The sequence below is a fragment of the Aquarana catesbeiana genome, linkage group LG13 (genome assembly GCF_042186555.1).
Source record: "Aquarana catesbeiana isolate 2022-GZ linkage group LG13, ASM4218655v1, whole genome shotgun sequence".
NCBI lineage: Eukaryota > Metazoa > Chordata > Amphibia > Anura > Ranidae > Aquarana > Aquarana catesbeiana.
Genome location: NC_133336.1, coordinates 118,755,154 through 118,780,871, shown reverse-complemented (window position 1 = coordinate 118,780,871; position 25,718 = coordinate 118,755,154). Strand labels below are relative to the sequence as shown.

The 25,718-nt window shown below is 43.0% G+C and overlaps 1 protein-coding gene across 2 annotated transcripts in view; it reads left to right on the top strand.

Annotated features, from left to right (window-relative positions):
* HEATR5A (HEAT repeat containing 5A) overlaps nt 1-19,890 on the top strand; it is a 238,349-nt gene extending 218,459 nt beyond the window's left edge. For both annotated transcript variants that reach the window (XM_073609190.1, XM_073609189.1), the window contains one exon: nt 17,868-19,890. In XM_073609190.1, coding sequence (XP_073465291.1) covers nt 17,868-18,175 — 308 coding nt within the window. In that variant the 3' untranslated portion in view covers nt 18,176-19,890. The remainder of the gene's footprint in view (nt 1-17,867) is intronic.
* Nucleotides 19,891-25,718: the final 5,828 nt, after the last annotated feature.

Here is a 25,718-nt window from a genome sequence, read left to right as displayed (position 1 = left end):
TCGAAGCACCCCCTCCGCGTCCACCAGCCTGGAGCGAGATGCCTTGTGGGCTTTCCCTATGGCTGCAGCAAACGAGCCGCGCATGGTAGCCTTGAAGGCATCCCAGACCACAGGGATGGTTGCACTCTGTGTATTGGTGGCCCAATGGGAGTTCAGATCAGCCGTTCCCAGATCTGTGACAGCCTGGTCCGCCAGCCAAAGCGGGCTCAGTCGCCACACCCGAAAGGAGGATGACACTCCCAAAGCTAGGTCCATCAGCAGTGGAGAGTGATCAGACAACCCCCCAGGAAGATATCTGACAACACTCATCATGCTGAGTAGATCAGAGGACAGTAAACATAGATCAATACGTGATAGTGTACCATGGGAGTCAGATTGACAGGAATATTCCCTCCCATCCGCATGTTTCCATCTCCGGGCCTCTACTAGGTTAGTAGAGTCAGATAAATGCCCAAGGGAGTGGGGGTGTAGTAGAGCATAGAAATCTGTCAAGAGAGTTGTCAAGGACCATGTTATAATCTCCAGGTATCAATAAAGGGCCTTCTGCAATTTCCAGGATGGAAGTAAGTACACGGTCAAAGAATTGTTTAGTAAAGGGTGGTGGAGCATACAGGCTAGTCACTGTGTATGGCAGGGATCCTCAAACTACGGCCCTCCAGCTGTTGCGGAACTACACATCCCATGAGGCATTGTAAAACTCTGACATTCACAGACATGGCGAGGCATGATGGGAATTGTAGTTCTTGAACAACTGGAGGGCCATAGTTTGAAGACCCTTGGTGTATGGTTTACCCAGGAGTTCTAACACCACAATTACATAGCAGCCACTGGGATCCAGCTTAATATGCTTAATAGTAATAGGAACATATTTAGCTATGAGAATAGATGTGCCCCGGGAGTATGTGGAGTGTAGGGCATAGGTTATTTTCGCCCTCTTTAGCGCCATTACTCTGGAGCTAAGTAGATAAGTACAAGTACTCAAACATCAATGAACGTTTAACCTTGGAGTTTAAGCCCCCTAACATTCCATGAAATGATACGCAGTTTAGACATTACTATGCAATATATACCATGCAGAAGAATATTTTCTGTGTTGTAGTGAGATTAACCAGGTTTTATAAACCTGCAACCCCAACCCAGCATGAGTCGCTGATAACAATACAAGATAAGAAGGTACATGGTTTCTCTTACAACTGTAGACTGGATACCATGATGATCGATCCTGCCAAAAACCATGGGGAAAAAAAACAACACAAAAGATAAAAATAAAAATAGAAAATGGAGGAGCATGACCCAAAAACAAAGGAAACGGGTAAAACGGCCCTAACCCTCCCGACCCCCAATCCCCAGCACTTGGGGGCTTTGTCTAGTGAGTGGAGGGCAACATAAGGTAACGGTTCATCAGTCAATCAGATGAGAAGTGTCAAGGAAAAGGGGGGTATCATGAATGAACAAGCGGTCTCTATGTGACTAATCTTGCGGAGTGGTGCAGATGAGGAAAAAAAAATGGGGGGGGGGGGGGGGTGTGATCTGTGAAGGAGGATAACTGAAGGTCAGTGATGTGAAGGTGGACAGGAGGACCCAATGAGTCCAACCAATGGGCCGCTTCTTTTCGGATCCGTGAAGAAGTAGGCCTTTCCTTTAAGGATGATCCTCAGTCGTGCAGGGTATAACATACCATAGGGTAGTTGGAGGTCTCGTAATCTTTTAATGTTCAGGAAAGAAGCCCTCTGTTTCTGCGTAGCTGCTGAGAAATCAGGAAAGATAGTGATCCTGTTGCCATTGAAGGATATGTGGCCCTTTGTGCGGGCGGCCCTGAGAACTGCTTCCCTGTCCCTGAAGTGCAGCAGTTTGATGTGCATAGCGTGTGGGGGTGCCCCAATAGATAAAGGATGCAGGGGAACGCTATCTGCTCATCTACAGTAAATAGTGGAGAGAAGGTGGAGGTGCCAAAAGTAGATGTTAACTACCGCTCCATGAAAGCGTCAGGGGCCGTACCTTCGGAACCCTCTGGAAAGCCCAAAAAATGCAGATTATTACGCCTTAGGCGGTCCTCCAAATCTGTTAATTTATCGGTGGTATATTCTTGGATTTGGCATAATTCTCTAACAGAGGCTTGCAAAGGGTGGGTATCATCCTCCAAATCCCCTATACGTTGTTCTGCATTGGTCACTCTATTGCGGAGATTATGCACATCTTGTTTCAGGAAGGACAGATCTGATCTGTTGGTCTATCTGAGTGGTGAGGGAAGCATGGCTGTGCTGAATAGCCTCCATGATCTGTGTCAGCATAGGTTCTGCAGGGCCTTTGTCAGCATGGTCAGCGCTGGGGCAGGGAGGTGCTGTCTCTTAAGGCCGTGAGAGCAGCAAGGGGTCATCAGGGCTAGAAATGGGGTTTTTGTGACTCGCCCTTCCCTGGTTTGTGTTGCGCTGCCGTAGATGAAGAGGAGGGCTTGCTGTGATCCCTTCCATGATGCTTACCTGGCGCCATTTTGTTGTGGCTCACATAAAGAGAGCAGCGGCGGGAATTCGGCGATATCCTCCGGTGCGGGGCTGTATTTCACCATCCTCAGGCATTCCCGGTGGTCTCAGATCGGATCGGAGCGAAACAAAGGGAGCTCAGAGAAATTGCTTCCTCACATTCTGGTAGTCAGCCAAGCTCCCTGTTGGGTGGCAATCCAACAAGCGAGGGGCCAGAGCTAATGCTGTGGATTGTCTGTCATGCGGTTGCGGAGGCAGAGGAATGCTTCTATGGAAGCTGCAGATGTTAGTCTAACAGGTTGGGTAGCTCCAGTGGTAGTGTAGGGAGGCAGCCGGGTGCAGAGGGGACAAGGAGATCAGAGCTGCCTGTGGACACTGTAGCAGGGTGGAGCAAGATGGCTACTACACGTGGCTCTGGAGCTGGGACTAGGGCTGCCATTTCAGCTCTTGTCACAGGTTAAAAAAAAAAAAAAAAAAGAAGAATTCTATCTATCCATTACCGGGGGTCACAGCCTGGCCAGCCAGAGTGCTCTAGCCTCCAGGGGTGGCTTACTAATCGCAGAGGAGTCAGAAGGGTGAGCGGCGGGTGTAGCAAGATGGCGCCATTCACAGGGCCGGAGATGATATTCCACCTGCAGGCAGCCGTGGAGGGGTGTTAGTAAGTGACACAGGCAGGCGGTTAGTAGGTGGATGGGCTCCGGTGGTTGTGCAGAGAATGCCGTGTAGAGTGTGGTCTGGGAGGCCAGGATTAAGTGCTGGTACCACGGACGGGTGTAGCAAGATGGCCGCCACTCCTGGAGCTAGGCCGGAGCCGCAGTCTGTCTCCCAGGCGGCCTCAAACACTGAGAAACACCGCAATATCAGCCTTGAGTGGCGCGCTGGCCGTCTGAGCTCTGGATGCCGTGTGGGGAGCAAGATGGTTTTGCTGGAGGATGGATGCCAAGGATGCAGCAGCAGGATGGCAGGAGCTCTGTAGCACAACGTCCTATTCAGACCCCGGTCAAGCCCGGCTAGTCTATTCTTAATCATTCCATTATACCCTTCGACCTTCCCTGATGCCTGCGGGTGATGGGAGTATGGAACCTTTGTTCAATTTGGAGTCCTCCCATAACCTCAGACATCACTTGGCCTATGAAATGCCTCCCTTGATCAGATTCTATGATCTCCATTAGGCCATACCTGCACACAATTTCCTGTAATAGTTTCTTTGCAGTGACTGACGCAGTAGCATTGGCTACAGACCAGGCCTCTACCCATCCTGAAAACATGTCTACACATACTAGGACATATTGGAATTGTTGGCATTTTGGCAATTGAATGTAATCAATCTGCAGTCTTTGGAAGGGATACTGTGCTTTGGGCAAATGCTTAGTTGGGGTTTTGACAAGCCTCCCAGGATTATGTATCTGACATGTTTCGCACCCTTCTGGGGGCCACCCAGTGAGATGTGATTGTGGAGACCATTGCTCCTTTGGAGAGATGAGAGGGGCCGTGCGATGTCTCAGCCAAATATGGATACAGTGCTGAAGGGGCACAGTACCTTCCATCCTCATGGGTCTAAAGTCCATCTGTTTCTTTACATCCCTGGTCTCACCACTTCTGTTTTGTCTTTTCATTGGTTTGCACTTGCAATTTCTTCAAAACAGTCAAATCTACCTGATCAGGACTGCTGGAGGAAGGTGTGGCCATAAAGTTTTCTACAGACTCAGCACCATTTACAGCAGCTGCCTTTGCAGCAGTATCTGCTTTAGCATTCCCAAGTGAAACCTCATCCGTGCCTTTCGTGTGTGCTGCACATTTTAGGACTGATATTTTCTCTGGGATCCAAAGTACCTCAAGGACTTTCTTAACATGTTTGATTTCGGTTTTCTACAGGTGGCCAGGAAGCCTCTATTTCCATAGTTGGCCAGAATAGGGACATATGCCAAAAGCATATCTTGTGTAGACAGCTTTTTTTCTTTCCCTACTATGCAAGCTTGCATGAGAGCCATAAGCTCTGCCATCTGGGCGGAATGATGCCCAGGTAGTTTTCCTTGTAAAAGGATTTCATCCTTGGTGACTACTGAACACCCAGTAACAGGATGCCCGTTTTCAGTATTGAAGCAGAACCCAGCTACAAAAACAGTGAGGTCAGCATTGTGGATGGGGGTGTCTTACTCTGTGCTTCCAGATAATGATCCTCCATTTCTGCATTGCAGTCATGGCTTTCTATTTCATCTTGCACTGCTTGCAATGCAGAAACTGCATCTTGCTGCTACTGCCCTCAGGCAGGGTGCCATTGCATTGACAACTGTGTCAATCTGACAACTGTAATAGCCAATGGGCTTGTTATGTCCTCCATGGTCCTGTGTCGGGACTCCAGCAGTGTGGCTTCTGGACTCGCGACAGTAAAGCCGGAATCCCTTGGTATAATCTGGCAGGCCCAAAACAGGGGCTTCACTGATTGCAGCTTTCGAGGTCTGAATAGCATGCATTTGCCCTTCACTTAGTTCCAGTTTCCCCTGTATGTTTACAGAGTCAAACAAACATTGGACATTTCTGGTATCCATTGTCAGCATATCCAACCAACCCTAGAAATCCCCTCAATTGTTTTGCATTTTGTGGCATTTTGCTATTCAGAATAGCCTTCTTTCGGTCTTGTGTCAAGTGTTTTTTTTCCTTGGGAGATGCAATGACCCAAAAACACAACGCTGTCCATGTTGTATTGTAACTTGGCGGGGGAAACTCTGCATCCCTCCTCTCCAAGGAATCAAAAAGGAGATAGTGGCATTTCTTTTTTCTTTTTTTTTTTTTTTTTTCTCCCCTTTTTTCTCTCCACATCAGCGAAAACCACTAGCGGGCATAATCAGTGTAATATTCATTAATTATCGCCTACTTAAATTCACATCATTGTGGATTTCTTTTCTTTTTACTTTAATTTATCAAGTAAAAAACAAACATTGTATAAAGCTTTATTAAGTAACTTGCTAAAAGAATTCCTAATTACTTATTCTCGGCTACCCAGACATCTCAACTCAAGCCCACAGAGGTTCACAGATCCTGTTTCTCCCTGACCGAGATGCCCTAATTTGCAGTGTCACGTGCAGCCCTACGCAAAGAGAGAAAGCGCGAGAAGGCAGAGGCAAAAATGACAGAAAAAAAAGAAAAGAAAAAAAAAAAAATTGGCGAAGCTGGGCTAGTGGGCTCCCCACACCCACAGCCCACTGTTAAAGCCAATGATAAACTGTTAAGTGGGCATAATAACCCCCAACCCTCCCATTCCCCCAATCCCACCCCCATCCTTCCCCATACATTCTCTATACAGAATCCTACCCAAACACAGGATTTAATGATTTCTACAGTTACCTAACACAGCATGTCACCACCAATCCTACATCCCCCGGTGCAAGCCAAGATTCTATATTCCTACCGGACTTGTCATACTGAAACTATAGCCCACTCTGCTACACTCCAACCTTTCCCTTTAGGCAGCCCACCTTTTCCTCCCACGGCTTCCACATTCTATCCAATTCCTGGAGATTTCCTCTCTTAATGTACTCCAATCTCTCCCTACCCAGGGAATCACTAAGTGTAACTATCCAATCTTTCACAGTCGGGGGATCCTTTGATTGCCACCTTAGCGTAATCATTTTCCTAGCTTGAAACAAACCTCTCAAAATTGCCAGTGTAGTGCTCCTCCTCTCCCCCTCTACCCTTCTATATCCCAAGATGCAGTCCACCGCCTCCCTTTTCACTAACGTGCCAAAAATATCTCCCAGGCTACTAGTCACCCCCTCCCAGTAACGGAACAGCTTGGGGCACCTCCAGAACATGTGGATAAGATCCCCAGACTCCCGACACCTGGGGCATCTATCGTTGGACCTTTTACCGAACCTAAAGAGCCGTTTTGGAGTATAATAAGCTCTGTTAAGCAGCATCAAATGCGAGATCTTCTGTGAGGGGGACACTGACACCAGGGGCCCCATCTCAAATATCCTCTTCCATTGTTCCTAGGACATTACCCCCAACTCCTCTTCCCATTTAGCTCTTACCCTCTGAAGTACCCCAGTGCTGTTCTCTGAGTTACTTAATTGGTCATAGATTTTAGATATTAGCCCCTTAGTGGGGACTACCTGAAGTATATTTCGAAAAAAGGGCATTTCCTCCCATCCCGGGGGCTGATCTCCGAATTGGGCCCTGAGGGCATGTTCCATCTGGCCATATAAAAAAAGGGAACTCTGTGGGATCTTAAATTCCCTAACCAACTCAGGGAATTTTTTAAGAGTATTGCCTGAGTAAAGCTGTCTTAGCATTTTAATACCGCAAACCTCCCACCCCCTAGCTTTTCCAATTTTTAGAATTTCCTGTAAATTGCGATTATTCCAAATAGGGGTGTAGCCTGTAAACCCCTCTTGCCTCATTAATTTCTAAACAGTTTTCCAGAGCTTAGTTAACAATTTAATTGTTGGGGATTCATGATAAAACATGTCTGCCTCCAAAGCCTCAATTAGCGTATTATGCCGAGCACTTGTCAATATAAGCCTACCGTTCGGAGTGCCACCCTTCGGAGTCCCGCACCCCATTAATTGCTGCAGTTGAGTTGCAAGAAAATAACGCTCTGGGTGGGGAAGAGCAAACCCCCCCTCCCGAGTGGGGAGCTGGAGTACTTGAAGCCGTATCCTTGCCTGTCCCCCTTTCCATATCAGTTCCCTGAAAAGAGCCTCAATTCTTTTAAACCAGCTCTTACAAATCCAGACTGGGGAGTTATGCAGGACGTACAGCAGTTGAGGCATCCAAATCATTTTTATTAAGCTGCATATTCCTGCTACTGATAGGGGGAGGCGTCTCCAAATGCTTATCTTTTGTTTGAATTCAGACAAAAGAGGTACTAGATTTTTACTGATATATTGATTGGGGTCCTTCGTCAGGACAATTCCCAAGTACTTCAATGCTTCCACTATTGCCACCTGAGGCAATCCGTGTACTGTTGGCGCTCCTAAGGGGTCCAGCGGTAGGAACTCAGATTTCTCCCAATTTATTTCCAGCCCGGAGAATCTGCCAAATTCCTCCACTATTCTCATTGCACCCGGCACTGAGTTCCTAATATCTCCCAAGAATAACAAAATGTCATCCGCATATAGCGCAATTCTTTCTTCACTCGACCTCCTCTGGAAACCTATTATCTCATGGCTCGCTCTAATGGAGATAGCCAGGGGCTCCATCACCAGCGCAAAAAGCAATGGGGAGAGTGGACACCCGTCTCGTCCCCCTCTCTAGCATGAACCAATCTGAAAACTCATTGTTTATTTTTACTCTTGCCTTAGGGCTGTTATAAAGCATTTTAATCCAACCAATGAAGGAGGGACCAAACCCAAATTTCCCCAAAACGTGCCACATATAGCCCCACTGCACACTATCGAAAGCCTTGGAGACATCTAGGGTCAATAAGGCTCTTGAACCCTCATTCTCCATAGGGGACTGTAGGTTCAAGAAAGCCCTTCTGATGTTCAGACTTGTGGATCTATTGGCCATAAACCCCGCCTGGTCCTCGTGTATTAATTTGTGAATAACTCCGCTCAGTCTGGCAGCCAGGACCTTGGCCAGGATTTTAGCATCTGTACATAGTAGGGAGATTGGCCTATAAGCAGCCACATCAAGGGGATCTTTCCCCTCTTTCTGCAGCACTATAATTGTTGCTTCTAACATTGATGCAGGCAGTCGCCCCCCCTCAAACGCGTCCCCCAATGCTTTCAGCAATTCAGGGATTAACACCTCCCCAAAGTGCCTATATGCCTCAATTGGTATTCCGTCGGGACCAGGCGACTTAAGGCACGCCATACTTTCAATTGCTTGTTGTAATTCTGCGATTGTTATTGGGGATTCTAATAAATCCCTTTCCTCTTGCGAGAAAATCGGGATCGACAACTTCCCCAGGAAGTCCTCCATCACTACATCTTTCCCTTTTTTCTGGGAGGTGTACAGCTTTTTATAATAGTCCCTAAAGGTTTGCACTATTTTTGGGGAGCTTGAGAGTATATCTCCACTCTGTGCTCTAATAGCGAGGACCGTTGATGGAGCCTTATTGGATTTCACCAACTGTGCCAACACTCTTCCCACCCTCTCCCCCTCCACCAGGGATACCTGACGCTGGAGGAGCCGCCTAGTCTCTGCCTTCTGCATGGTAACCTGTTTATACACTTGTTGTTTCTCTTGCCATATATTTTCCTTCTCAGGGATTGGATTTCTAATGAAGTTATTTTCAGCCTCTAGTGCTTCCCTTAGTGAGTTCTCTTCCTCCCTCCTAGCTTCTTTATTAAATTTGGCCATCTGCTGTATTAAGACCCCCCTAAGAAAGGCCTTAAGAGCGTCCCATAGCACAGTGGATGTCACTGTACCCTGATTGAAACCTACAAACTCCCTCAGAGAGGGGAGAACTCCATTCTCCTTTCTGATTACCTCAAACCAGTGCGGGCTTATTCTCCATTCCTTCCGGGGGCTATATCCTCCTACCTTCAGTGTAACTACCATGGGGGAGTGGTCCGAGATACCTCTTGGCCCATACAGAATCTTGCCTGATAACTGAAGTGCTCTATCGTTCCCCAGGACCAGGTCTATCCTCGAGAGAGCTGAGTGTGATACTGAGCTGCAGGAATATTGTAACACCCCCGGATTACGCACCCTCCACAGGTCCACCAACCCCACTTCATCCAGAAACTGACTCAAACGACTCTTTGCAGCATACTCTGAGAGGGTTCTCACCGGAAAGCGGTCCAACTTTCTATCTAGGACCTCATTAAAATCCCCCACTGCTATAACCGGAAACTCCTTTTTATCTAACAGAAATTCATTCAATTTAAGCATAACATCTAAATTAAAAGGAGGAGGGATATATACATTTGCCAGTACATACATAACACTGTCAATAGAGCATAATAAGAAAATGTATCGGCCCATTTTGTCTATCCTGGATTGCCTGCAGGAAAATTTCACCCCAGTTTTTACCAGGACACTTACCCCTCTACTATATGAAGAATGGACCGCGTGGAATTGACATTGAAATTTATGCGACTGTAGGTATTGGGTTGTATCCTTGGTGAGGTGAGTTTCCTGCAGGCAAACCAGGTCTGCCCCATAGTTCTCCATCACGGAGAACACTGCCAGCTTTTTGAGCAGTGTCCCTAACCCCCTAACATTCCAGGATCCTATTTTCACTGTTTCAGCCTGCATCTTAGTTATTTAGAAATATATAAAGGGAAGAAGAAAAAGAACCCAGACAGATCCCTCTACCTAAAACTGACTTAATTACTATACAATGTATTTTACGCATTACAACCCACAAGTGTAGTCTCATCCAGTGGAGACCGTATCCCCTTTATCCATTCAAACGTTAGTGAAACTAAAGAAGGAAAAAAGGTGTAAACAAACCACATCAACACTACCTTAGTATAAACGTGAAGAATGAACATATGTGCTTTACAAGTAGAACTTTAAGAGCCAGTTTCCTGTCATTGTGTCTAGATGTGAAACCCTGGATCCAACCAAGGTATTTTCCAAGGGTGTATAAACTTCCTGTGAAAATTTTACCAAACATTCTACCCCTCCCACCCCCCCTACCACTCCAACCCCCCCTACCACTCCAACCCCCCCTACCACTCCAACCCTCACCCTCCCCCCTTCCAACCCCCCACCACCTACGTAGGTGAACCCCCTGGGGATTAACCGTGACCATTACCCAACTAATTCCATATGCTGCCTCCTATACTCCTTCCCCATTCACCACCCCTCAACAGACGCCTGTGTGTTCCTACCCCCCCACCCCCATAAACCAGTATATCCCAAGCCTATCATACCTCCCATAACACTCTATGCTGAGCTTAAAAATTTCTCTCTATTCTCCTCAAGCCATTTCTCCACCCCAAGAGGGGAATCGAAGAACAGGGTTCCCCCCAGAGCTGATACCCGTAACTTCGCCGGGTAGAGGAGGGCATAGGGGAGGTTAAAATTTTTGTAAGGTGCGTTTTGATTGGATAAACTCTGCCCTTCGCTTCTGCAAGTCTGGTGAAAAATCGGCATAAAAAGATACTCTAGCCCCTTTAAAGAAGACATTTCCTGCCTCCCTTATTTTACGGAGCAGCACTACTTTGTCTCTATAGTTAAGAAACATTATAAGTAGAGGTCTGGGGAAGCCCCCTGCTGGGGGAGCTCTGAGGGAAACCCTATGGGCCCTTACTACTGAAAAGGATGCTGAAAATGATTCTCTCCCAAATAAGTCCACCAACCACTTTTCTATAAATTCTGGCGGGTCAATGCCCTCACTTTTTTCAGGTAGTCCCACCACCCTCACATTATCCCTTCGGCTCCTATTCTCCATTTCGTCCAATTTAGAAGCTTGTTTGGATATCTGCTCCTTCAGCCATTTCATTTCTTTAATCAGAGGGGACAAGTCATCTTCCAGCAGGCCTACTCTTTCTTCCAGAGCTGTTGTTCTCTCGGCAGTTTTCTGTAGGTCTTGCCTGACCGACAACAGGTCCGCTTTTACTCCCCTCATCTGCTCGCAAAGTTCTTTAAGCGAGGAGTTACACACCCCTACTGCCATAAATACGTCCCTAAGTGTTGGTTCTTTCTCTAAGGGCAAGTTTGGGTCGGTACTAATTTCCATGTTTGCATTTATATTTTGATCACTTGACCCCAATCCTTTTGTATTGTGCGTTTTGGATGAATGGGCCGCCTGAGTAACACCTGATGGCAGTGCCTGCTGTTGACCCTGGCTTTTCCTATGGGGTACCCCCCCTTGGTGTGTTTTCAACTGTGACCCCTTCTTTGGGGGGAGTGACAGCTGGAGCGTGAGCATATTGCTCTAACTTCGCTGCTGCTGACACTGCTACTGAAAGCTGCAGATTTTTATCTTTAGCAGAGCGGAGATTCTGCATTGTACGTTCTTTTCCTCGCGCCTAAGAGCCTGCACTGTGCTTATATGAAAGGAGTATGAGGAAAAAAAAAAAAAAGTACTATATGCTGTACCCTCAATAGGCTCCGCTATTGCACCGAGTTATGAGACAAACTGTATGACTCACGCTCTATGGCGTATGAAAAAGGTGCCGCCAACTGGATTGCCCTTCAGTTAGCAGATACACAGGATAGTATGTGGGGGGTATCTTCACCCTAAAAAAACAGATCTCACTATTCATACTGAGCACCTCACGTAGCACTCCCACAGTCCTTATTCCAAATCCATCCCGAGCCCACACTGAACAATATAGCTGGAGTATGTATAAGTCATTTTCCCCTCCTAGAACCGTATCAAACGATCCGCTCAGCTAGGTAGGGAGAGCTGCATGAGGAATGAGAAGCAACCCGGACTTCACAGGCAGGTTCTTCCTATTATCTGCATTGAAGCGTAGATTTATGTGCACTGGTCCACTTACTGTACCCCACCGCCTATGGGTCTCTGGATGGCAAAATCCTCCCGGGTAGTACCGAGTGCAGCCGGTCGCCTCTCACACGCTCGGTCCGCTGTCCCGAGCATCCACCGGTGGGCGGTGATGGATGGCACTCCTGAAGGTTCTTTGGCTCGCACAGCCCGCCAGTAACAAGGGGGGCTAAGGAGGGGACGAGGAGATAGTCGGATGCCTAGGGCTTTCTCTGCACCTTCCGACGGCTTCCATCCAAGCCCAGGTGTGCCTAAGGATATGCCCGAGGAGAGCGCTCGGCTATCCGGAGGAGTAGAGCGGGGGGTGGGGAGAGCCGCACCGCGTCCCTGCGTTCACTCACTCACTCCATCTCACAGCACCGCGCACCCCCATTCATCCGGTCACGCCCCCTCTCAACAGGTGAGATAGTGGCATTTCTATATGCCTCTCTCGTGTCGCCTCCAATCAGCAAGTCATCCACATACTGAAGGGGAGTAATACCCTCCGGGCAGTGCCACCTATGCAGGCATTCTTTCATTGCTTTGCTGTACTCATTTGGGCTAGATACCATACCCATGGGCAATCTACACCAGGTATACTGCTGTCATTCAAAACTGAAGGCAAAGAGGTATTGACAGTCAGTGTGGAGTGGTACCGTGAAAAAGGCATCCTTCAAATCCATAATGGTGAAATATTGATTAGAAGGGCTGATGTTACTCAGAATAGTGTGAGGGTTTAGTACCACTGAAGCATCCTCTTGGATGATTTTGTTAATTGCCCTCAGGTCTTGTACCATCCTGTAAACGTTTCGGCCTGGTTTTTTCACAGGGTACAATGGGGTATTAGCTGGTGAACTCACTTTCACCAATATACACTCTTTCAGAAGGTGTTGGATTTGGTCTCCAATTGAGCTAATTTCAATGGATACTGAGGTAATCTAGGAATGATAGCATCTGGTTTTAGTTTGATCCTAACAGGGGGCAGCGGATCATAAGTCCTGTGTTCCCCTCTTTTGCCCAAACATTTGGATTGGTGGTTTTGAATAAATCACTGGGCAAGCTCTCTGCAAAACTTGCGTCCAGTTCCAGTTTACACAAGGCAATGATTCTATCCCAGGTTTCTACCATTTGGTGTTGGTCAGGTTCAGAAGGGATGTTTCTTTCCACTCCATCCTCAGTAATTGTATTTGTGCTCTCGTTTGGGAGAGCAAATCTTTTCCCAGCAAATTGCAAGGAAATGAATTGCTCAAGAGCAGGGAGGCTTCAGTTTGAAAGGGTCCAACTCGAACTTTTGTGGGAGTGGTTTCCATTAAGGTATATGATAATACCCCCTAGCCCAACTCTTTGCATGGTAATTTGAATGGGAAGATTCGCCTCACTGGATTTTAAAATGGTGCGAGCTGCCCCGGTGTCTACCAATATATTTAGGGTCTGATTATTTAATTGCATTTGTACATAAGCACTACCTTGCTCATTTGTTGCGATTACAGTTTACACCAGGAGCTCTCCCCATCACTTGTGAGCTCTTTCAGATTCCCTCTCATGTTGGGGTGGCTCTCTTTGTCCTGGAGCTCTCTACACTCCCTCTTGAAGTGTCCGAATTTGTGGCAGTTGAAGCAAACCAGTTTCCCTTTTTGTTTTTTCACCAAGATCTGCACTGTTCAACTGATCAGTGACAATGCAGATCCTTTGAGGTTTCTGTGACTCCCAATCTGCTATATTCCTTTCAATAGCAGTTGCAAGTGACAACAAAGAGGAGAGGGGCTTATCTCTCCAGTCTGGATTTGCAGTCATCAATTTCCCTGATGTTTCCTCTCAACTCGGTAATGAAGCTATGTATCAATACGGGTGATAGGGCACGGTTAGTAATGTCCCCACCAGCCGATTCCACGGCTTGTTTAAAGTGATTGTAGTATGTCAATCTTCCTTTGGACCTTGGATCGCTCCTGACACCTTGGTCCAAGACTGGGGAGGATAGACTGTTTTAATCAACTGTGCCAATTGCTTACTGAGTATATCTCCTTGATGGCTAGAGTCAACATACAGGGTCCGTGGAATATTAGTTTTACTGAGGATTTCATCAAAGTCCCCATCTCCACAAACCCTTTTCATCATTTGAAGCATATCACCCCAGTTTGCATTGTAGCTTGCCTGGATGTCCAGCAGCTCTTTGGTAAATTTACTGGGATCTGTCCTTGGATGGGGATAACACTTAGAAATCCCTTCATCTCAGAGGGAGTCCATGGCACGTGATGTGTCATCTTTCCAGTGGATATCCCACTGTTATCATAAACCACCTGTTCTCTTACAGGATAGACAGATATGTTGTTGTTGATTGATCTTTTGGGATTCTGTCACAGGATTCCAATTAGACTGGGGAAGATTGTTGCTGCCAGTTGGGGGCACTTTATCCAACTACAAAGTGCCCTGAAGGGTGGCATTAACAGTCCCCTGGTACACAGGTGTGCCCACATTGGGTGATATCCTTTCCCCATTAGAGTGACCCCACACAGGTCCTTGCTGTGGGGTGCTAGTTACTTGGGCGTGTAAAGGTACATAGGCAGTGTACTCCGTAGCAGAACTGCCAGTATTGCTTACAGCAGCGGAATTGCTTGTTAACTGCCATCTTGGGGAGAATACTGGCTTGCAGCCAGTAAATGGAGGATTACTATATTCGGAGGGTTCTTCCATCAATTTTTCTGTGACTCATTCAGGGTTTTAAATGGGGTGTCAAACTTGGCAGCATGTTGTGGCTTCCCCTTTTTGTCATCTGCTGATAGATGACAATTCCTATCAGCTTCTGAGTATTTTGTCAGCAGGACCGGTCGATTGCATAAGGCCCCAATCCTGACAATTCCTCATCGTCCCCCTGTTCATCACTGTCACTAATCTGGGGATGTGGGTCTAGTGGCTATCCCTGCTTGCCCCTACTCCTCAGCATCATTTGGGGTGTTTTCTCCTTAACTCCCACCGTAAAAATATTCACATCAGTTATATTCATGGATTCTACCATCCATGCACTCCAAGCATCTCTTTCATTTGTTCGTATCATCTTCCCGTGGTGACTGTACCACAGGTCTTCCCAAGCTTTTGGCTTAGAAGTGCCTATTTTAGATTACTTCTTTCCAGTCCAGTGATCCCAATCTTGAATATATTTTACAACCCAAGGCCCATATTTATCTATCATCTCTTCCTTCGGGGTCAAGTGGTTGGGTTCCCCACGGTTAGACGCCCTCTTTGAAGCGATTTTATTACCCATCCTTTATGGACAATGGACCTTAAACCGATTCCCCAACCTTTTTTATAGGTTGCCTTTTTTCCAGAGGTAGCTACTCTCTGGCCAATAATTGGGTTGACAGGTACCGTCCCTGTCACCGTTGCTGCTTTTTTTCACTACATGTCAGAACAATATTTTCCCTGTCCTGACTATAGTCCTTAAAAAAAAATTCGCCTGGAGATTTCCCAAACTCAATAATAGTTCAGTCCCCCCTGTGGACTTTTCCAAAGTATTCTAAAAGAAATGCTTAAAGAAGGCCTATTACTTCTGTTATCTCAAGAATGATTAGCACAAACTTGGATAATCAGAACCCTATGAGTGCTTGTAGTACAGGAGACAGTCAACTAAGGCACACCTAATTGCAATATGATTTGTAGCATTTACAATATAGCCAGTGTTTTACAGGTCTGATTACAAAGCTTACAATCCCCAGTTAGTAGTTTACAAAGAGACAAATTCACACACATCAAGATCATTCAGTGTCTTGACCTAGTCTCATGCAAGGGTCAACTGGAAGCACTTGTTGGCAGAACAGCCCTAATTCTTTTCACTGCCTTCAAGAGTTCAATCAGAGCCCATATCATTCACGCTGATACCCTCCTGCAATTTAGGTGCAACTGAGGAGGATGTCTTCTCATACACTCTCAGTACAATTTCAATTCACTTATACTGTTCATATCAGTCTCATCAAAGTATTAGTACAGGCAAAATGTTATATATATATATATAAAAACAATGTTCGAAGAAGCTTGCTAGTTTGGGTGTTCAGACAGGGAAGACAGACATACAAACAAGGACATAAAAATGCTTACTGTTTTTTTGGAGTTAGACTTGTCTGGTTCAGCTCCGTCTTCCACACATGAAATCACAATCACCCAGGCGTTAAACATCCTCACACATGGGCACCATATGTGTTGGCAATGTTTGTACCTCACTTAAATGATTAATGATACATAAAATAAGTGATTAAAACCTTTTGTCTATATAAGAATCAACTAATGCAGTTGCAGCTATCATGGATAGAATTAGAAACTAATGATAACTGTGCAAAAAGAATAACAATCAAATTTATTTATACAGAAAAGAAATGTTAGAATAATCAGAGATTACCAAATATAACATAGTAATGTTACAAATACAGTGTTGTCAGTCTACAAATTTATAACAAATTTAAAAAATGTGGTACTTAAATATAAAACATCACATGATATTATAAAAAAGGTCATATATTGGGCACATTAAGTGAAGGAAAGCATAGAAATATGTTTGCAGAACATAAAAAGGATACGATTCCACCTTTTTCTATCAAGGCACACTTCACTGGATAAGTGAGTGCTCCTTAGGCCTTTTAATATCAAGCATCTTTTTCTAAGATTTGCAAGGCAAATAATAATGAACTGTTCTTCAGCAAGTGTGTAAGACATACAGGCAGAAATCTTTATTAATGCTCTACTTACTACTTTTCTCTAAGCTGTCATTGGAGGAGACAGTGAATGAAGTAGACATTACAAAAATGTAATTACAGAGCACACATAGTTATGTGATACAGTATAGGCTTACATAAAGCATGCAACTGATAAGGTAAACCAAGAAACATAATCCTGTCAGAAGTATAGATTTCTTATTTCTAGCCTAATTCCTCGTTCTGCTAAGCATGTATAGATGTTTAAGGGCCAGTGTTACTTTATATTCGTCTTGTGCATCAGTCAGACATCAGTGAGTATATGGAATGTTGGAACACTTTTCAAACAATGGGCTGCAGAGCTTCAAAATGCAAGGTTGTGCCTGCATATATCTTCAGGAGCTGTCATTCATCTCCTCTATGGACAAATACCAACCATTTTCAGTGGGCAAAGCTGGCATTGATGAAGCTTGCCTCTGTCCAGCATGCATTCTTACTCATAGGTCATATTCCTATTGCTTAGTCATATTGATGGACCAATAGGAACATATGTGTGTGCTTAACCCAGGCATGTTCATGCTTTGCATATTCAGAACTGTCAGCATTCAGCCACAACAGAGGTGAAGAAGCACAGCTGCAGACATGTGGCGCCTCTTAGTACCTGCACTTTATAGCTGCCAATATCTATCTTTTTTATTTTATAAATATAAAATATATATTTTATAATTTGTTTTATTATTTTCAAAATCACTCCAAAATAAGACAGAGTAATTGCATTGTCACTGAGAGATCACACTATTAGCTAATATAAGTTTATATGTTTAAATACCATAACAAAATATGAAAGAGCAAACTTTTAAAAATGTGAAAGTCCTTTAAAAATGGTCTTATGGGATGTTGACAATGGCAATGATAGTTCAAAATATTTGTTTACTGAAAATAAACCATACTTTGCTTTTAATCATTATTTGTGTTCTTCATATTATACATAATGGAAAAAAAATGAAGAGTAAAGCTCACCGTAGACCATGCATATTTTTTCAATTAGCCAGCAGTCTGATAGAAAAACCTTAACAGATTCCCTCATCCACACAAGTGACCTGTATAAGTGAATCCTCCTCTCTGGTTGTCTTTCTGGCTGTAGCGGCTGATCAACATTTGAACTGGCCAGATTTTGATCCATCTATGGCCAAATTAAGTGTTCAATACCAATGGCTGCAGAAACTAGGAATTGCATGACTATATGACTATCCCTATAAATATGAAGGTTTTCTGTAGTAATAATAAAATGTCATGCACTCTTTCTTTTTTTCAATGCAGGGCCTCCAGTGTTGTCCATGGTGTTCCATCTTCTCATTTCATTCCTGTTAGATGAGAATGCATTTGGATCTGCATCTCCATATTCCAAGGCTCTTCATGACTTCGGCTTAAATGGGTTAACGCAGTTTGGTGCTACTTACCCTACCCAGTTTCGTCTGCTCATGGGCTCTTCCACAGCACTACGGTCTCGCTTAGAGGCTGCTCTTCGGGGTAATCAAGAAAGCCTCAAACCTAAAGTGTCTTCTCGCAGTGTCAAGGGAGGAGGACAAGGCTCTCCAAGCATTCAGCTGAAGACAAACTTCCTGTGACGTTAGCATACATGCTGCTTTCACTGTTGAGTTCTTCCAGTTTCCCTGCAGCATCAGTTCCTACTTAGTTCCTTTGAAATCAGAAGTGCCTGCAGAAGGAGGACAACTTAGAATGTAGGTTTAACAACTATAGATTGAAGGATTTCTAGTATATGCCACAATAATACTCCTTGACAGTCTTAACCCATATGCCTTAATTGGTTGTCAAGAATATTAACAAACACTCGATTACCTGAGTCTTGTTAAACGTCTTGCGCTACAAAGAAACTCAATCTTCTAGAGAAGTCTCAAGACCTGCTGACTGTGAATGTAGAAGAACTGTAGTCATTAATGATTTTGTAAAATGTACACGCATATGTAAAATAGAGGCACATTTTTAGCAACAAACTTTTCCTTGAGTTTCAGAAACAGACCATGTTTACTAAATAGATATTTAGATAATATTTAGATATGTTGACTGAGCTTAGTAAATAAAATGAAACAGTGTTTACTTCAATCAACCAATCATTTGCCAGCAAAATCCATTTATTTTTTTCTAATTTAACTTGCATGTGATTGGGTATTTGGAGTGATCACAAGTTCATCTTATTTACTATCATTCATTTTGCAAAGTAAACAACCTCTACTTCATCAGTAAATCAGCGAAAGCAGACTGTCAGTAGACTGTATTTGTTTTATGAAATCCGTGAAGGGTGGGTCACATTTACAGGCATACCCTGCTTTAAGTACACTCACTTTAGGTACACTCGCGAGTATGGACATACCTGCGAGTGTATGTAAAGTGCCTCGCAAGTACTGTACAGACATTTTGCAGCTGCAGTAGAAGGAGCTGAAGCTCCAAGAGCGTATCCTGCCTTGTTCCAGTGTGCCCCTGACACCGCCACTACAGCCCCTGACACCTCCACTACAGCCCCTGGCACCCTCACTGCAGCCCCTGACCCCCCACTACACCCTAGAAGTGAAAAAAGGTATTTCTTCACTTTAAGTACATTTTCGTTTTACATACATGCTCTGGTCCCATTGTGTACTTAAAAGTGTGGTATGCCTGTATTAGACTTATGCTGAAAACCAGGTTGTTTTTGCATTCTGTTAATTTGTTTGCATTCTCTAATTATTTACATTGGTCAGCAGTAAAAAACATGCAACTGTCAGAAAAAATGTACAGTGCACAAAAATGATCTGGTTTTTCATCTACTCCAGTTTAACAAATGCCCCCTTATGTTTGCAGTGATTCTCTTTTTATACTGTTCTTCCTGTTGATCAAAATTGTGCCTCTCTTATATTGCACTTTGTAGCAATTTTATGTATGTATAGTTTAACTAATCAGATGATTAGAATTGTTAGGGTGCTGCAGGATGTACCATAACCAACCTTGCGCTGACACTGATATGATGAAGAATACCCTGCAGATCTTCTGTCTTGCACTGCCGCTCCAATTACTGTTTCAGGGTTTTAACACTTTACCCTTTTCTGCCAAATGCACTACTCTCCTATGACATTTTGGTATATACCAGATTAACACTAGGAAAAAACATTTTACGTTAAAAATGTCATTGGGTGTCAATACCCTATCCAAAAGTTGTCCAATAGACAGTATTCCTATGTCTATATCACATCTCTGGGAAAAGGTCTTTAACCTATGAAGCATGTAACATTGATGTGGATGTGATATTTTTCTTGATCTCGACATTTCAATATAAAGAAATTATTTTGTTTGTCTTATTGTGCTATATAATATAGTAAAAACAGTTCTTATTGAATCCTTTGCACAAAAAGTAACATTAGACATATGTGCTAGGACATATGGAGGAGTTTTTTTTAATCCCAAGCACATATAGATCCGTAAATGAACCCCAGCTTTCATTGAGGGGCATGGCTGTATTAAGAATAATCAACTAAGGGTTGTACAGCTGCCCTAAATTTGGGTCCGTACTAATTTTTAAATTTACTGCCATTTATTGACTTAGCCAAGACTCTGACGCAGTATATATTTTTGCTGTGCGTGTCATTTTAAAATTTTTGCCATTTGCTTTATTCAGCTAAGTCTCTCAGCATCATCTTATGCTGTGCATGCATGCGCACACTCACTCATCTGGTCTTGTTTTGTGCTTGCATGCTCACCAGAGCTTGCATGTGTAATAGTCTCTTCCTCCAGCGCTGATTGTTTCGTTTTGGATCACTTTCTTACAGGATAATGTCACTTGTGCATGTGTGCAGTGTTTTTATGCTAGAACTCTAGAACTGGCAGCCACGTGTACATTTTTTGCAAACTACAGTGTTATCAAAACTGTTTCTACCACAGCAACCATGCAGCAGTTCTCCCCACCCGCAGATTGGTTAAACCTTCCGTTCAGAGACACCGTATTGTGGCAGTAATACAACCCTGGTGATGTTGCATACAACATCACCTGCAGCAACAATTGATCATGAAAACATAGCCTTTTTTGTTTTTGAGCAATGGTGCACCTCAAGGCTCCAGTCTGTGATTCTGTTTTTTTTTTTTAAAGTACATACTATTCTGCTTATTGCATCATGTATGGCACCGAATGACAAGGTAGTCATCCTCTGGCTGCAGACAACCCATTTACTCAGGACCTAATTTGCACTAGTTGCAAATTCTTTCCCAGTTATGTCTCAGATAACTCTTCCTTCTGTACAGGTCAGTAGGATGCATCTGAACTACCTTTTCGTGGGAGGCCATCTTTTTCCAAAGTCAACTGAGGGACTCAAGAATTCAGAAAAAAACGTAGGTTATACTGCTGCTTACAAGGGGGTGGGACACTGGCAAGCAGGTTGTGAGCCTCCCTCCTTTAAACCATTCTCTTTCCAGCATGCCTCAGTTTTTTTGCTAGTGTCTTGCAAAGTTGGACACCTTTTCTTCAACTGTGCTGAAAAAGTTTACAGCTTTATTATACAGTACAGGACACAGGAATTGATTCATAGACCATGTGTTCTATGCAGCTACCTTCTGCTTCACTGGGTCCATCCCCTAGTGTCCCCATATAACCCTGCCTACTCCTTGAGGATTTCGTTTTTTGCTAGTGTCCTTAAATGATGCATTTTTCAAGATGTTTTCCCTATCTTTTCACCAGATTTATCTACCTCCTTTGACTACCACTTCTATAAAGATCTGGCTGCTCACTGCCTTAGCTCATTAGCAGTTTCTGAGTCAGTGATTCTTGAGCACACCTTGGGAATTGTACCCAAGCCCTGCAAATGGGATTCTGGGGCTTATACAGCACCTAGAGTTCTGCACTTCTTCTTTGAACAGAGACACTGCCTAAAATCTGTTTCACTTTTCTCCCAAACTGTTGGTTTCAAGGAAGCTGTTTAGCCTGCACTGTTGCTCCTGCAGTGAGCTGTTTTTACTGTCAACAGGTTGTTTTGATGCCTGTTGGCCTTCTTATTTTCTTTCTGTGGGCCTTTTGTGGCTGTTTAGCTGTCTTGTTGGACACATCTTCACTTTTTCCTGGCTACGTTTACGGCCTATAAATTGATCACAGTGTTCTGTACTGTACGATAAAGATGAGGCATTGTGACATACCTGTAATATTCCGTTTTTTAGTATAGAGTACAGTATAGGATATCTGTCCTTCACCTCTCTTCTCTGTGTTGCTTGCTAATAAAGCTGGAACCTCACAGAGTGGGCTGGGTTACATCGGGACATTAAGGGGCAGACCCAGCAAAGTCGGTGTCCAACTTCCAGAAGGTAGCGGCATATAACCCATGGTCTATGAAATTATTCCTGTGTTCTGTATTGTACACGATAATGCAAAATTTACATGTTCGTCAAAATTCCTTTTTTTTTTGTTAGCCGTCTCACTTTATGGTTTCTGATTCTCCAGATACAGGTTATTATGCACTACACCAATAAGGTTAGCCTGCAGCTGTAGAAGCCCTAAAAGACCCAGGGCCTGGAGCAGGAAAGAACTTTCCGCGCAACACTTGCTCTTTGAGTCTTTTTTTTAAATGAACTGGCAACAACCTGAAGGGTCCTGAGCCCCACCTAAGAGTGTAAAGGAATTTTTTTTTTTTTTATGGGATTTGTAAAACAGAGGTCTGTACCCACTGTGGGTGCACCAGTGATCTATGCTGACAGAAACACCACTAAAAGGGTTGAAAGTTTGTTCTCTTTTAGGGATTTCACTGACGGACAGTTGAGACTCCTTCAGTCCCAGTTTGAATTAGCTGGTTTGGCCTTCTGCCCTGTGTAAGCAGTAACCCTGATCTGTCAAACTGTGGCAGAAAAGGCACAATTCCTTAAGGTTCTGGAAGCTAGGGGCATTTTGTATTAAGTTATTCCAAGCATGCTTTCTGCTTGTAAATCTGCTTACTGCAAGATTTATTATCAGACATGGAAGACTTATTTTTGCTGGTGTGAGTCTATAGGAGTTTGCCCACATGCCTTTTCAGTTCATGTTTCTTACATCAGCTGGGGTAGAACAACATTTAGTTCTTCTACTCCCACTGATTTAGGCACCATCAAAGGTTAGGCATCTGTCCTGTCTGTTGCAACATCCTCTTACTATTCTCTTTAAACATAGTATTGTGAATGTTTAAACCCATTGAAACATATGAGAATTCATACGATCATGGTACAAAGGAATTTCGGTTACATGTTTCGCCATAAACATGGCTTCCTCAGGCGCTTTTCTAAAACCTTGTGTACAGTATCATTATAAGTAAACAGAAAAAACATTAAGTATATTAAACATAATAAAATTAACAATTAAGGAAACCATATAGGTCTAATAGTATAGAACACTACAAAAAATACAAAATACTTAATGTTTTTTTTCTGTTTACTTATAGTGATACTGTACAAAAGGTTTTTACAAAAGCTCCTGAGGAGGCTATGTTTATGGCAAAACATGTAGAGTCAAAAATCTTTTGTACCACGATCGTATGAATTTTCATATGTTAATTTTAACACTTTTAATGTTAATTTAATTAAATTTTGTGATATTTTACTTTGTTTCAATTTGAGTAATTTTGCACCTCAAAACTCCCATTTCCACTTTTTTCCTGTAATATCTTTATTATGGGGAGGTGGTGCATGTCAATAAGACCCCCCATCCTTGGATAATTTTTTTTTCTTTTCTGCCTCCTTTTCCCATTTAAACCCATTCTGCTGAAGCAGAGTACTTATTGGGCTTTTTTTTTCACTATCAGGGCCTGTACCTCATTTCCGGCAGGCTGCAATTTAGTCCTCTTTTTACACATTCTCAGTTTTACTAGGTCAGTGTATCTGCCTCTGTGAATGCTAGTTTAGGCAACAAAAAATAAAATCTGCAAGCTGCTGTTTAATGCCCTGGTTTTTATTTTTGTTGTGTTTTTTTTTTCGGTTGTTTGGCTGGTTCGCTTATTTTTTTTTGGTGTGCACAACCCTGTTTGGACTGCTTTTACAATTCCCTTGGTTGTTTTATTAACAATAAGTTGTTTCACTCAGTGGATGGAATATAAAATTAAGTAGGGTTATTTTGTGCTCACTGTAAAATGCTTTCCCTGAGTCTTTTTAGTGAAACAACTCTCTCCCCTTATATGCTACATTTCCTTTTTGGACTGCATACTACAGCTGAGCAGGTGTGAGGTGGCAGAGTTTATAGACACTAGGGAGAATGTCTTCAGTTTTCTATGTGCTTGGATTCCATGGTTGCTTATTTTTAATAACATTGTGTCTCTCAATGGACCCAGAGAAAAGTGTTTTACCTTACTAAAATCCTATTTTTGCTCATCTTAAAGAAAACACGCACAGTGAAAAGTATAATAAATATATGCATGCTATAAATATATGAAAATATGTTGTGCAAAAAAAAAATCCATTTACGAAGGACTGCCCAGGTCCTAAATATAAAAATGAGTTTCTCTAACAAATCTGCCCAAGTTTTATATAGCTCCCTTCCTCCCTTCATTGCTTTCCCCTGCATTGCAGTGGGCCATTTCAGACATTATTAGAGAAACTCATATTTTAAACTTGAGTAGATCTCAGCAGTTACAAATAAATGTAGTACAATATATTTACAGCATGATAAACTTTTGGTGGGCCTTCTTTAAGATGAGCCTTTTTATATGTGCCTGGGGCTGTAACTTATTCTACAATCGATTTAATAAGTTCTGGCAATTTCACATATATTACTGTTACCAACTGCTGTTTTATTAACTAGGTAGCATTAAGCTTTACTAATTCTATAATACACAATTAGGTGCTCTAGTCTTTCCTAGAGTCTGAAAAGAGTTACTAATCCTAGTACTGGCAGGGGCTGTTTTTGTCAGATGGAAAAAAAAGAATTGTGAGGCCTTTATATATGAGTACATTTTTACTAACAGATTCCAAATAAATCTTTGCTAAGATATGTTTAGGGTTTGCCACCTCTTAAAAATGTTGCAAGTATGCTTATATTTGGAGTCACTGGAAACACAATGTAGTTCAGGAAACCTGGGTTAGTGATTAAAGTATTGAAGCCAAAGACTTGGTGCTTCCTGTAGAAAATAGTAAGATAATCCACAGAGAAGTCTTATTTTACCTTGCAGAAAAATGCTAGTGGTTACTGTAGCCAAAATAGACAATTCTTATACATGAGTTCATCTCTGAATAATGTTTGGTAATAAATCGAATAATGACAAATGCCATAATGGATAAGATCTACATATACCTAGGCTAAATTACTACTGGCACGAGGTATATTGAAGAAACCAATGATTGTATGGTAAAAAAGGGCATTCTTGGCACATACCACATACTGATTGAAGTAATCCTAATACACTTGGGGATGTTACTATTCCTTGTGTGAAATAGCTGTGAAAGAGGATTACCAGAAGAGTATGCATGCATAGGTAAAGCTTGAGGACACCCCAGTTAGCAAATAGTTCAGCCTGGGCCCGACCAACCTTCACACTCAAAGCAGCTCTGCGCCTTCTATGTAAGGAATGTAATGAATTTTATAATTGTTCCAATGATGTATGGTTGGAAATTATATTCTACTTTTCTGTCTGATAACTGACAAAAATAAAACCCCTACTTTTCCCAAAACATCATAATGCACACAAAAATTAACTATCTGAATGTGTATCAATATTTTCACAAAAATATATTGCCACCTTAATTTTATATTCCCATTCCGTTTAGTTGAACTTTAGTCCTTAAGAAAAGGAAAAAAAATGAAACCCTGATATATTTGTCTGTGTCTGTTTTTACCTGTTATAGAGTGGATCCAATACAATGCATCTGCCTTGCATGTGGTGTGAATTTAATACAGTATTATTAATCACTGTAAACAAAGCACTGCGTAAGTGAACTTACAAATGAAATGTGATTTTCTTGTTGGATGCATCAGTAAGTGTGTGTACTGTACTTTTTGTAATGATTTGCGTTATGTATTTTTAATCATTTCTGTAAAATAAAAAAAGTGGACTTCAGAAGCAATTAACTTATACTGATCACTTACTGTTAAAAATGCTGTTTTCTAATTCTTAAAATAAAACTCAATTCTTCATAATCTTAGTTTTTTGATTGGTTTCCTCTTTGCAACCTGATCCGCAGAAT